Below are 13,319 nucleotides of genomic sequence, written 5' to 3'. Positions count from 1 at the left end.
GTTATGGACGAGTATGAATCGATTATTACATTTTCAAAAATCGATTTTTTTTTTTTTGCATTATTTTATTTTGTAAAAAAAATTATACCGGGAGTTGAACGTCACGAACGCGCCCAGTTCCAGTTAGCAAGCAGCCAGAACAGGTGTGTAAAATGGAAAAACCAGGAGCGAGCAACCAACCGAACCACCCAGCTCCATCTGGGCTCAAAGCAAGCGTGTGGATTTATTTTGGTTTTCATGGCAGGAGCTCTAACCCTCTTGGCGCCATGGTCGAGTTTACTCGACAAGATGCGGCACTGAATAAAACGGCCGATTTTGTCAAATAGGGTGTCAAATTTCACGCGACCTCCCCTGCACCAGATAGCAGACATGTAATACTTAATCTCTGACTCAAAAAAACGTAATGCTCCTTAACAAAATCTTCGAGACCGCATTGAATCAGTGCGAAAAAAAAGCGGAGCTAGTGTGAGAGTGAGCCATTTTATCTGACCAATGTTGTCAACGTCAGCGAGTATTGGCATTAGATTATTATTATTATCATTATTATTTTTATTATCTAATGGCATCAATAAGGCTTCAATAAACCCGCAATGAAGTGTTCGGACTTCTATTCCCGGACACTGATTCTGAAGGGGAATATCTGTATCCAGAAGATGACGGTGATATTGAAAGTGAAAGTACACCAAGCACAAACGGTGAATCCTTTGCCCAATGTAAATGGTCCTTTGCCAAATGTCAGAGGTGTGAACAATGTTTGCCGGGGTCGGAGTGTTCATCGCGAAATTAGCAGGCGTGTTAGTGTTGCGGGGACGAAGCGGGAGATTTTTTCCGCGCTAGACATGTATATTTGTCTTCTGACCGCACCTCTCCGCAATCGCGGTGACAGTATTGTAGTGGAAACTTTGTCTAATGCCTCTGGGTATGTTAGACGAGGTCGAAGTATTCATAGGACAGTTAGGAGGCAAGGTGGGGAGTCGCAATGACCCTGACAGTAGTCCGAGCTGTGCACACTCAGCGCGTGCGCGAGGCAGATCTGGCCGCGCTGCTCATAGCAGAAGCAGAGGCGATGTGACACGGGGCATAGATTTTGAACTAAAAAGGTCTTGTCTACTTGTGTTTGTGTGTCATATGAATAATATATATGTGCCCCATACATGGAATCAGAGTGCCTGCTGCATGTAGTAAACTGAAAATCCCAACCGCTACATGCATTCGGTTTGTTTCTACCATTTATTAGTAATGATTTACACAGTTTGTTTACTACTTACTGTTGTGAAATGGAAAATCAATAATCAATAATCGTTAATCGAGAATCGTTAATAATCGAAAATCGACTGTAATCGAATCGGGACTTCAATAATCGTAATCGAATCGAATCGGGAAATCAGACAGATTAACCACCCCTAGTTCTCAGCAGGTTGTTTAGTCTAAATGGTAACAAATATAATTGGTCACTAGTAACTCATCTACTATAACTTAATGAAAACACTTGTGATTTATTATTGAATAAATTCTTGTGGTTTGAATGTGAAAGTTCAGTGATCTTGTGGCATGATGCCACATTTGCTCCTTGCAGAAGAGTTGTAGAGGTGAGTATATGTAAAAAGGCAAGCATCATTGCCTTGTTTTTGATGTGGGCTACTGGTGTGCAAAACCCTCCCATTTTTGAGCAGATATAAGATGAATTAAACATTGCATTCTCATTCTTGTTCCATCACAAGATGTATCTGCGAGTCTCCATTTTTCTTTTCATTCCTCTCACTGGAGGTACAGAAAATATGCAGCATATTTAATATATTTTAGGATGTAAATACAGATGTCACTGAATGCCTCTCTCTGTCTTTGTCATTTAAGGATTTGGTCTAGTGTGTTATGATTGCCAGGGTCCAAAAGGAATTACTTGTGAAAAAAATACGACATGTGATGATGAACAAAGCATGTGTATAACTAAAAGAATAATAGAATATAGCAGCTCAGAAAATGGTAAGTGCAGATCTATCTTTTTTTTATTTACTGGTACTGCTAGAGTGTCACTTAAAGACATGACACAAAGTATCATACAGTTGTTGTTTTTTTATATATATATATTTCTTTTTTCTTGTCATAATTAATACCAACTAGAAACTAGTATTTTCGTAATAAGATGTATACCATTGGAAGTTTTCTAAGGGATAGCATTACATACCAGACAACATTAACTTCCTCAAACGATTTCACATCTTTGAGCCTTATAAGAGGTATAGTAGTGGTACTTAAACTGGAAATGTTTCAATCAATCAATCAATCACCTTTATTTATATAGTGCTTTAAACAAAATACATTGTGTCAAAGCACTGAACAACATTCATTTGGAAAACAGTGTGTCAATAATGCAAAATGATAGTTAAAGGCAGTTCATCATTGAATTCAGTGATGTCATCTCTGTTCAGTTTAAATAGTGTCTGTGCATTTATTTGCAATCAAGTCAATGAAAACACTGCTTTGGTTTGAAAAGTATATTAATATACTTTTATAATTGACTGCAGTCCATTTATGCATGTCATGATATCATGATGAAAAGGATTTATGATTCTTTGAATGTTCAACAATATCTATTAAGTTTGAGTATTGAAGAGTGATCTTAATCTGAGGTTGGCTTTTATTTAGCATCTTTAAAGCGTAGTACACCAAGACCAAACCTGGTACAAATAGGCCAGATTGTTAAAAAGAAAGTTGTTACTGAAATGTATTTAATTTCTGTACTTAGTGAATAGTGAAGTGACGTGTGGTCAAGTATGGTGACCCATACTCAGAATTTGTGCTCTGCATTTAAACCATCCAAGTGCACACATATTATTGAACACACACACACACCGTGAACACACACCCGGAGCAGTGGGCAGCCAAATTGCTGCAGCGACTGGGAAGCAGTTGGGGGTTCTGTGCTTTGCCTTCACCTCATTCATGGTATTGAGGGTGGAAGAGAGAGCTGGTTATTAACTGACTTCAGGATATTTAGCATTTTATGCATTACAAACAAGAGCTGCTTGTTTGCTGCCATTGCATTGATTCATATTTTTGTTTAAGGTGACAAAGTGGAAGAGACCATAGAGAGAAGTTGTGCCACAACATATGACTGTGAAATCTGGTACATTACAACAGGCAATTCTTTCCAGTGCTGCGACACCGACTTGTGCAATGAACAAGATGACATAGGTATTATCCTGCATTTGCATTGCATTGCATTAACTAATGACCAATGACCAAGTTAGAGGTACAATTAAGGCATAAGCTAAAGTATGTTCTGCATCACTAGACCATGATCTATTTTAAATATTACTAATGCATAAAGGACAACAGCATGAAAACATTTACAAATATGTAAAGACTATAATGAATACTAATTTTTAGTTTTTTTTGGAAAGTGTTTTAGTTGGACAGGAAAACATTCAATAATGTTTTTATAACTTAAAGGATTAGTTCACACAAAAATTAAAATTAGCCTGTTTTACTCACCCTCAAAGCATCCTAGATGTATTTGACTTTCTTCTTTCAGAAGAATCCAATCTGAGTTATATTAAAAATGGTCCTGGCTTTTTAAAGTCTTTTAATGGAAATCCATTCGAAATGCATGTATATACCAAATTGAAACAGAAAATACATCTTGTCTAACTTGGCTAAAACTAACTTTAATATCTAGGAGAACTCCTCTCTCTTGCTCGATTTCAGGGATATTGCATATTACTGGGTGTTAGGAAGCAGTTTAAGAATGAGGGAGACTCCCGGACCTTCTGGGAGAGGTGGGATAATTTGGCACTATTTCTAGGTGATCAATTAAATAAGCATTGCAAAAAATATTTGTATTGATTTTGCATTGGTTAGATTTAATTGTTTCCTTTAAAACTAGATGCTCTTTGGAAAAAAAAATTAAATCTCCAAATTTAAGATATTTTTTAAAGCCTTTGTTAAATCTGAATGCTAATAATGTTGTTTGATTATATGATTTTATGTTATAAAATTTATAAAATAAAAATGAAAAAAATTTGGAATTGAAAATTAATGTTTCCCTTTACAGATTTCTCATACTCTTATTATGATCATGTTGCTTATTATGATCATGATGAGAAGAAATGTTTCACTTGTGATGAGGAGGACTGCTCAGACATACAGAGTTGTGTGGAGGATGAAGACTTCTGCTTTACTGCAAAGGGTGAGAAAAGCAATAGAAGAAAATTAAAATAAATGTTTTGACATTACAAATTTTCCCTTGTCAATGCACCTTTGTACCTTTGTATTACCATAAAAGCATGAAGTAGAAATCAGAGGTATTATTTCTTATTTCTTCTTATTCATTTATAACAAAGAAAATTCCCTAATGACAGAGCCAGTGTAGACTGTTTTTGCCGTGTCTCCTCTGCTTGTTTTTATTTATTTCATCTGTTTTCTTTCTTTTCTCTAGGAAATCAACCAAACACTGTAAAAGGATGTGCCTCCAAATACATCTGTGATTGTCCGCTAAAATGGCTAGGACCTGGCTATATCACATGTTGTGAGGGTAACCTGTTTAACGGCTCTCAGAGCGTCACCCAGAGCTTCCAGTTCCTCTGCTATTCTCTGCTCTCCTTCATCCTGCTGCACTGAATCCAGCAGCAAAGACCCTCCACATCAGCCAGAATGTAATGAATGACTGTGTGTCAATCAAAATAAAGCATTCATTTTCTAAGATCAGTTGGTTATCTTTTAGTCCATGATATAAGAACGTCAAAAATACATTGGGGTCTAAACCACACATTGAAAATGCAGAATAATAATAAAAAAATAAAAATAGACTTTTGGACCATGCATATTGAAATTGTCATATGTCATTTGCATATATCCAGACATGATATTCAGTTATTGGAGTGCAGTAAATATTTGATTATGTAATTATATAAAAAAGTTATTTTTTCAAATGTTTGAAATACAACATTAAAATAATCCTAACACATTTAGCAGTTGCCAAGTTGCCCTTGTGCAGACACTTACAAGAAACCAAGTTTGTTTTTCCAACACAGTGAAACCCACAAAACCACTGACAAACATTAACATTATGATAACTTAACTTAGGCACACTGCAGTATATAGTGAGATAATGATGATTATTAACCCTAATCAAAGCATTAAACCAAAACTTCTCATAATTTTTTTTGTATTTTTCCTTTTTTAGTAAAAGTTGGTTTAGTATGTTTATTAGGTCATTTGAGTTAGGGGGGCAGTTATGTCTTCATAATGTAGCAAAAAATGAATACGCCTACATTAAGAAACATTTTTGGTGGCATAAGTAGGTCAAAGCAGTGCAGATTTCACACATATGCATCTGCATTGGCCTAAACACACAGGTATGGAGCCAAAAGAGTCTCAAAAAGATAAATGCACACACTACATTCACATATGCACACACAGGATTCATACCTGCACACACATGATTCATAAATACACACACAGGATACACAAATGCGCACAAAATTTACAAATGCACACACAAAATTTAAAAAGCACAGAAGATTCACAAATGCATACAAAATTCAGAAATGCACACAAAATTCAGAAATACACACACAATTCAGAAATGCAAACAACATTTACAAATGCACTCAAGATTCACAAATGCACAGGACAAGATTCAGAAATGTATTTCTGTTGAACACACACATATATCTTGATTTACAAACTGTAATGTAAATCTATATGTAAATCAAGAACCGTCAAGAGTTGCCAGCTGCGTGAGGTAAGTGAGTTGTTCGCTGAGGAAAGTGAGTCGTTCGCTGCTTGAGGAAAGGGAGTCGTTCGCTGATTGGCTTATAAGTAAACAATCCCCCAGGTGGGGTGCATTCTTGTGATTGGCTAAAACAAGGGAGATATCTGATTGGTTGCAGATCATTCCCTGTTTAAAAAAATGCATTTGTGTGTCGAGCCAAGTCAGGGGAGTCTCAAAATTCACACACAAATGCAGTGAAGTTCACAGACCGCAAGCAGTTTTGTAAATCAAGATATATGTGTTTGTGCATCAGAAATACATTTCTGAATCTTGTCCTGTGCATTTGTGAATCTTGAGTGCATTTGTAAATGTTGTTTGCATTTCTGAATTGTGTGTGTATTTCTGAATTTTGTGTGCATTTCTGAATTTTGTATGCATTTGTGAATCTTCTGTGCTTTTTAAATTTTGTGTGTGCATTTGTGAATTTTGTGCGCATTTGTGTATCCTGTGTGTGCATGTATCATTATTGACACTCTTTTGGCTCCATACACAGGTGCTTTTATGTAGTTGGACTTTCCACTGACTTCTTCTGAGCCTAAATTTAGTCATCCTCTTCTCCTAAAGCTTTAACGTTACAACCACCAAACTCGGGTCAGACCTTCAGACTGGTCTGACGTTGGTTGTTATATCTTTTCTACGGTTTCTAAAAACAAGACATTCAAAATCACCCAAAATCCCTTAGACTTTCATTGAGAGGGTGACAACTTCTATGCAATGAGACTTATAGTGTTTTAAGCTGTCTATTACTATAGAAAAACTTAATAACTCCCTACTGAAAAAAAAGATAAAACCAGCCTAAATTGTTGGCTGCTTTGACTGTTCTTAGCTGGTCAAGTTGAGAGATCTGCCTAAAGACCAAGCAAGCTTAAACCAGCTGAGGCTAGCTTAGGCTTGTTTTAGCTGGTCTTATATGTTTTTTTCTTTGCTAAATCAGCAGGTTTTTTTTTTTTTTGTTAAATCAGCAGGGTTTTAGTTGGTTTTCAGCTGGTTTTTTAGTAGTTGTTCTTGCTACAGCTGGTTTTAGCTATTTTTGCCAAATGAATTTGTTTTAGCTGGGTTTTTAGCCAAGGAACCGCATAGCAACACCTTAGCAAAAACCTCTAGTACCCTAGCAACTGCATAGCAACACTTTAAAACATGCTAGCAATATGTTATTTTATTCTACACACATGCTAGTTTCACGTTAAATAATGTTAGCAATATGCTAATTCATGTTAAATAATGCTAACAACATCCTACTTTATGTAACAACATGCTAAATAATTTAGCATCATGTGAAATCATGTTAAAATGTTAATTCATGCTAATTTATGCTAACAACAAGCTAAATCATTGTAGCATCATGCAAATTCATGTTCATTCATTTTAGTAACATGCTAATCGTTAAAAACATGCTAATTCATTTTAGACACAATAATCATGTTAGCAAAATTATGCTAATAAAATGCTAAAAACATAATATTAGCATGTTTCCAATGTGTTAAAGATGCCATATGATGCTGCTAAAAAGAACATAATTTGGTGTATTTGGTGTAATGAAATGTATTTATGTGGTTTAAGGTAAAAAAAAATATTTGGGTTAATCTGTTCTGGAACTGTGTTGAAAATACAACTTAACCACCTATTTCTAGTTGTGTCCTCTTTTGCAAGGCCGGACAAAATAGTTTCACTTTCACAACGAGGGAGTTGGACCCTGGGCTGGACTGTGCTTCGTCCACAGTGAACTCCACAGCGTGAAGTAGATGTAATTCCTCAGCTGTATTTTCCTGAACCAAGAGCTTAACACTCCAAAGAGAAAGAAAATTTTAAATGGCATCATATGATCGCTTCAAATCATGTTATCAACATGTTAAATTATGTTTGCAATGTCCTAAATCATACTAGCAACATACTAATCATGCTATCAATATGAAAGCAACATAGTACGCATGCTAAAAAAAGCTAAATCATATTAGCAGTGTGGTAAAAATGCTAGCACTGTGTTAAATCATGTTAACAACACCTTAAATGATGCTAACCGCACGTTAGCAAAGTGCTAAATCTTGACAGCAACATGTTAAATCATGTTAACAACATGCTAATCATGTTAACAACATGCTCAATCATGCTAGCAACACGTTAAATCATGCTAGCAATGTGCAAAATCATCCTGACGGGCTGCTTCTCTGTGTGGTATGGTGCCTGCAATGCGTCCTGCCGGAAGACTCTGCATCACATAGTGAGAGCAGCTGAGAAGATCATTGGTGTTTCTCTCTCGTCCCTCCAGGACATTTATGCAACCTGTCTCACCCGTAAAGCCTTCTGCATCGCAGGTGATCCCACACACCCATCACACAGCTTCTTCAGTCTGCTGCCATCAGGGAGGAGACTGCGGAGTCTCCAGGCCAGGACCAGCAGACTGAAGGACAGCTTCATCCATCAGGCTGTCAGGAAGCTGAACTCGCTCCCGACCTTACTGTGAATAAAGACAATTTCTGTATTATTCATTCACTATAGCTTTATTGCTCAGTCCGCTTGGTTCTGGTTCTCAACACCCCTAAAAGCTCCATAACTGCATACTCAGGAGACATTCAGATAATTACATATTTTAAAGTTTAGTCAACCTTCACTGAATGTTATATAATCAATGAACTCTGAAAAGTAAACAGTGAATGTTTAACATTATATTAGTTGTCAAAATAAATTAATTGCAACAGTTCTACCTAAATTTAAATAAAAAACTGTTCTCTTTTAAATTCCTAATGTTCAAGAATGTGGAAAAGGGAGGAAGACAGTAACACATAAATGCCAGAATGTATGTTAAGTTATGCATTTAAATATGGCTTCATTTCGAAAAAAATATAAAACATATTTCCATCGTTTTCTTTGAAGAAAAGCATCCTTTGCCATTAAAATTCCTCTGATTCAGTATTAAGTGTCTCTTGTCAGCAGATGGCAGTAGATGGCCTAGTTACAAAAAAAAGACATTTTTACAGTTGCTGCTAATATCAGAATCAGAACAGTAACAAGAATGAGATTCCACAGTACATCAGAACTATAAAATCAATAAGACTATTTAAAATAACATTTGCTCGCCGTCTAATGGACCGGTGTGTCTGTGACCACTGAGATGGCCTTATGGCCTCCCCCTGATGCTCAGTCTCTTGGTCTGTGTGTTTGTCGCTGTCTTGTCTAGGAGTTTTGTTGGGTATGTGGTATTTATGTTCTGCAGAGCAGGAACCTGCTGAAAATCTGTTTTATACTGAGCCAGGCCCGATTGTCTTTAATCTTTTCCTGTATAAAAATAAAAAATAAAAAAATCAAGACACAGCTATTTGTGTGTACGTGTATGTTATGTACAAACATGAAAATTAGATTTTTTTTAATATATATATATATATATATATATATATATATATATATATATATATATATATATATATATATATATATATATATATTCTATTAAATTTAATTAAATGTCACTAGGTTTGAACAACTAAATTCAACAGACAATGTCTTATTAATGGATTATTAAAAAATTATTCCAATCCATGCATAATTCGACACAGGGGTGTCAAAAGCAATAAAAAAGCAATAAAAAGCAATAAAAACAAAAACAAATTTAAAACATTTTATTTAAAGTGTTGAGGAAAATACATTTGCTTTTTGCAAACAAAAATTAAGAATTGCAATTGAATTGAATTTTGTTTGAGCTTGCCATAGCATTTTCCCTTGCGCTTCACTTTTCTGCACGTCTCTCTTTGTGGCACTGTTTTGACGTGGGGGCGGAGTCAATGGATGGGGGCGTGTACAACATGCCTCCATTGAAGTGACGTCATCGCCCCAAGCTACAGCTCACTGATCCAGGTCCTGTCATGATGAGCAGAGACTGTCGAGTGGATCGTTTATTTTTATTCAGTAGCATTAAAACATTAATGTTTTCGTTTTATTTACTTTATTAACAAATGTAGGCCTATGTGTGTTAGCAGCGTTTGCTCAAGTTAAAGAAGTTGTTAACATGAACATCTACTGTTTATTTCTCTCCATGTGCACACTTTTATAGCATTATGGGATCGCAAATCATTTGAGTCAGTTCGGGAGTTCGGAGCGGGATCGCGAATTATTTGAGTCAATTTGGGGATTGCGAATCATTTGAATCAGTTCGGGAGTTCGTAGCGGGATTGAATCATTTGAGTCAATTTGGGGATCGCTAATCATATGAATAAGTTCGGGATCGTAGCGGGATCGCGAATCACTTGAGTCGGTTCGGGAGTTCGTAGCGGGTTCGCAAATAATTTGAGTCAATTTGGGGATCGCGAATCATTTGAGTCAGTTCGGGAGTTCGTAGCGGGATCGCGAATCATTTGAGTCAGTTCGGGAATTCGGAGCGGGATCGCGAATCATTTGAGTCAATTTGGGGATCGCGAATCATTTGAATCAGTTCGGGAGTTCGTAGCGGGTTCGCGAATCATTTGAGTCAATTTGGGGATCGCGAATCATTTGAGTCAGTTCGGGAGTTCGTAGCGGGTTGGCGAATAATTTGAGTCAGTTGGGGAGTTCGGAGCGGGATCGCGAATCATTTGAGTCAATTTGGGGATCGCGAATTATTTGAATCATTTCGTGAGTTCGTAGCGGGATCGCGAATCATTTGAGTCAATTTGGGGATCGCGAATTATTTGAATCATTTCGGGAGTTCAAGTAGCAGGTTCGCGAAACATTTGAGTCAGTTTGGGGTTGGCAAATCATAGCTGAATATGCATAGGCATTTTTAACTAATTTAGTAGCTAGTTATGATTACGTTTTCCACGCTTGTTTAGGTGTGAAATGTGAACTCGTATTTTTTGTTTTAATGATGTGCCTTTTAACAGTATAAAGTATATTAAAAAACTAAACAAATCGTGCCTAAAAAGTGCATGCATCTTGGCTAATGTGAAGTTACATGATGAAGTCATACTAGTGCGCGTGTGCATTTTGAGTGCATTCTTTCACTGCATTATTCGGTGTATTCAAATGTATTTATGAATGCATGTGAATGATCACAAAATTCAAGATATGAACCCTTTGTGCCAAAAGGGTTCTTTCTTGTCATTATATAACCTTTTTAGCATAAAAGGTTCTTCGGAGTTGAGTAAAGAACCCTATGGTTCTATATAGAACCCCAATGATCCCTTTCTTCTAACAGTTTGTCATTCGACAGCATTTCATTCATCATTCACTTCTCGGGAAAATAACAGTCCAACTTTTTTGCGCGTGCTCGCACAATGACGTCACGGATTTTAAAATGGCGGTTTCAACTCTTCTTTGAAATTACATTCATAATCTACCGCTCACAATGCAAAAATAACACAACGGACATCATGTTTTGAGAGAAATGTTCACGGATACATTACAACAATCGTATTTTGATACACAATGGATTCCTTGGTCGGCGAGGATCAAACGCTGCCGTTTGACATCAATCTGAGGTGAAGCGTTTAATTTTTTTATTTCTGTCAAGTCTGTCATGCATCTTTAGCTTGTTAGCATGTCGGGAGACAACATTTAAAAAACACGAAAATAGCTCCTACCAAATGCTTCCAATGTATTTTTCAACATTAGAAATGTTTGATATGTGACGTTTTGTTATTTACTTTTCGTCCGTCTTGACAGTTAACGTTAACTTATGAGTTCTTGACAGCTGCAGAGACGAGTTTTTTAAAGTCTGTTAATTTAATTGATTTTTATTCAGTTTCAGTTCATTAATCGACGTGCTTTTAATAGAATGTTTATTATTTTGCATTGGTATGTTCTGTTATTATTGAATCCGAAGTCTGAATCCAGCTTTTGTGGTATTATTATTATTATCATACTAATCATGTGTGTGAATTGAAGTTTGAATCTCACAGCCTTCGTGTTAAAAACAAAACATAATGTTCATGATCCTCTTAGTTAAATATAGCAGGGACTCGATCTGTCAAGCATCTGGGCACAGGATGACATTGTTTACTGCGTTCAGGAGTCAGATAAGTGTTTGGGGGGATTTTTTGTACAGTCTGTACATTCACAAACCGTGATCAGACAGTGGTCATTAAATTATTATATTAACAATTTTTTTTTTTTTTATAGCTGTCTGGATGTGGCATGCATTAAAATAGATGTATTTGCATGCAATAACAAAAGTGCATGCTTTAAATTAAAAAGCAGTTGGTCTAAATAATGTCTTATGGACCAGACTAGAATATTATTATTAGAATTATTTAACCTAGCTTATTAGAACAATGCATTAATTGCACAGAAAGTCTCAACATTCAGTTTCAGTTTCTAAATTGGCTTCAGATGTGTTGTTGAGCAATGATGATGACAGACAGACTGAGAGAATCTCCAGCTGCTGTTATGTGTTGATCATGCGCTTTCATAGCAGAAAACACATTACTTCCTTCCTGGAAACGGCACATAGTGGAATAGAGCTCCTGTTTATTATCTGACGCATTGATCTCTGTATTTTACCTTTCTTTGGCCATGTGAACATGAAGGACTGATGCAGTAGGTAAGTTATAATAACTTTTAGAGTTAGTGCTGTAGATATGCGGTTGTGTATTTGTTGATCATCGCTTTATTTCAGAGCTCCGACTTTGTCAAGTTCAGAAGGTCTCTAATGACAGGAGTTGAAGGACTCTTGGCTTTGATGGTCAAGTTAGAGATTGTCTGTGCTCCTGATGGTCATGTTATTGCAGTGTCACCTTTATGAAGCAGGTGCTGAGCCTGTGGGGAAACAGAAGACGAAAGCTGATAGCAGTCAGCCATCTGAGAGGAGCTTTTATCCAATTTAAATAGATTTCTGAGACTAACTTGTATGTGAATCCATGAGGCAGTTATATAATAGTTTGTGTGTGTCTTTCTGTGGCTAGCACAATGCGAACAGTGCAGGAAAACGTGAGAGGGGGAAGTTGTTTGGCTGTGATGTGTTGAGGGCTTTGTATCTGTTCGGCTCCATACTGTAGATTAAAATAAACAGATGAACAATAGTTGTGACAGTGACACTGACGTTTACATTGTTGTTGAGCAAAGTTGCACCTGTTATTGTCTCTACATGAATGTGGTTTGCCTAGCTAGAACTTGATGTAATGACTAAAACTGAAATAAAATGTATAGTACAGACATAAAATTAATTTCAAAACCACAGGAGAGATTACTAAAACTGACTAAAATGGAAAATATAAAAGGGAAACATCCAAATAAAAGTATCTTGTATAGATTTTAAGGTAACATTGAATCTCAAAATATTTATGTCGGTCAGTATCTCTTTTAACCATGATTAAACATTTTTGTTACTTACAAAAAGAAGTTTATTTCAGCTAGCTGCCAAAGCAACATTTCTCATTATCATTAAGTTTAACTTGATATACTGAAATAACTAAAACTAAATTGAAATAAAAATGAATACAAACCATGTAGACATATAAACTGAAAACTGATAAAACTAAAATTGCAATGTAAATGGAAAATGTAAGATAAAAACAAAAAATTCTAAATATGAGTTCTTCACTCTAGTATTTGAAAAACAAACAATCAAGGTTATTTA

General features: G+C 36.0%; 2 protein-coding genes across 2 annotated transcripts in view; both read left to right on the top strand.

Annotated features, from left to right (window-relative positions):
* The first annotated feature begins 1,412 nt into the window (after window positions 1-1,412).
* si:dkey-102g19.3 (uncharacterized protein LOC566752 homolog) lies at window positions 1,413-4,654 on the top strand. The gene is made up of 6 exons (XM_052537781.1): window positions 1,413-1,589; window positions 1,722-1,767; window positions 1,855-1,983; window positions 3,067-3,195; window positions 4,055-4,189; window positions 4,439-4,654. The coding sequence occupies exons 2-6, from the start codon at window positions 1,722-1,724 to the stop codon at window positions 4,618-4,620; spliced, it is 621 nt and encodes a 206-aa protein (XP_052393741.1). The 5' UTR covers window positions 1,413-1,589; the 3' UTR covers window positions 4,621-4,654.
* A 6,378-nt stretch (window positions 4,655-11,032) lies between these two features.
* cdk5rap2 (CDK5 regulatory subunit associated protein 2) overlaps window positions 11,033-13,319 on the top strand; it is a 38,054-nt gene continuing 35,767 nt past the window's right edge. Inside the window, 1 exon segment of the mRNA XM_052537892.1 lies at window positions 11,033-11,223. Within this exon segment, the coding sequence (XP_052393852.1) occupies window positions 11,171-11,223 (53 nt within the window). The 5' untranslated portion in view covers window positions 11,033-11,170.

This window comes from Carassius gibelio, chromosome A21, assembly GCF_023724105.1.
Source record: "Carassius gibelio isolate Cgi1373 ecotype wild population from Czech Republic chromosome A21, carGib1.2-hapl.c, whole genome shotgun sequence".
Classification (NCBI taxonomy): domain Eukaryota; kingdom Metazoa; phylum Chordata; class Actinopteri; order Cypriniformes; family Cyprinidae; genus Carassius; species Carassius gibelio.
Note: the sequence above shows the minus strand (reverse complement) of the source record. Positions and strands in the feature narration are given on the sequence as shown.

Bases quoted from the DNA above. Each gene is read 5' to 3' on its own strand.
- si:dkey-102g19.3 (XM_052537781.1), top strand. From the start codon at position 1,722: ATGTATCTGCGAGTCTCCATTTTTCTTTTCATTCCTCTCACTGGAG. The intron at 1,984-3,066 runs GTAAGTGCAGAT...TTTTTGTTTAAG, and splicing joins ATATAGCAGCTCAGAAAATG to GTGACAAAGTGGAAGAGACC. The intron at 3,196-4,054 runs GTATTATCCTGC...TTCCCTTTACAG, and splicing joins CAATGAACAAGATGACATAG to ATTTCTCATACTCTTATTAT.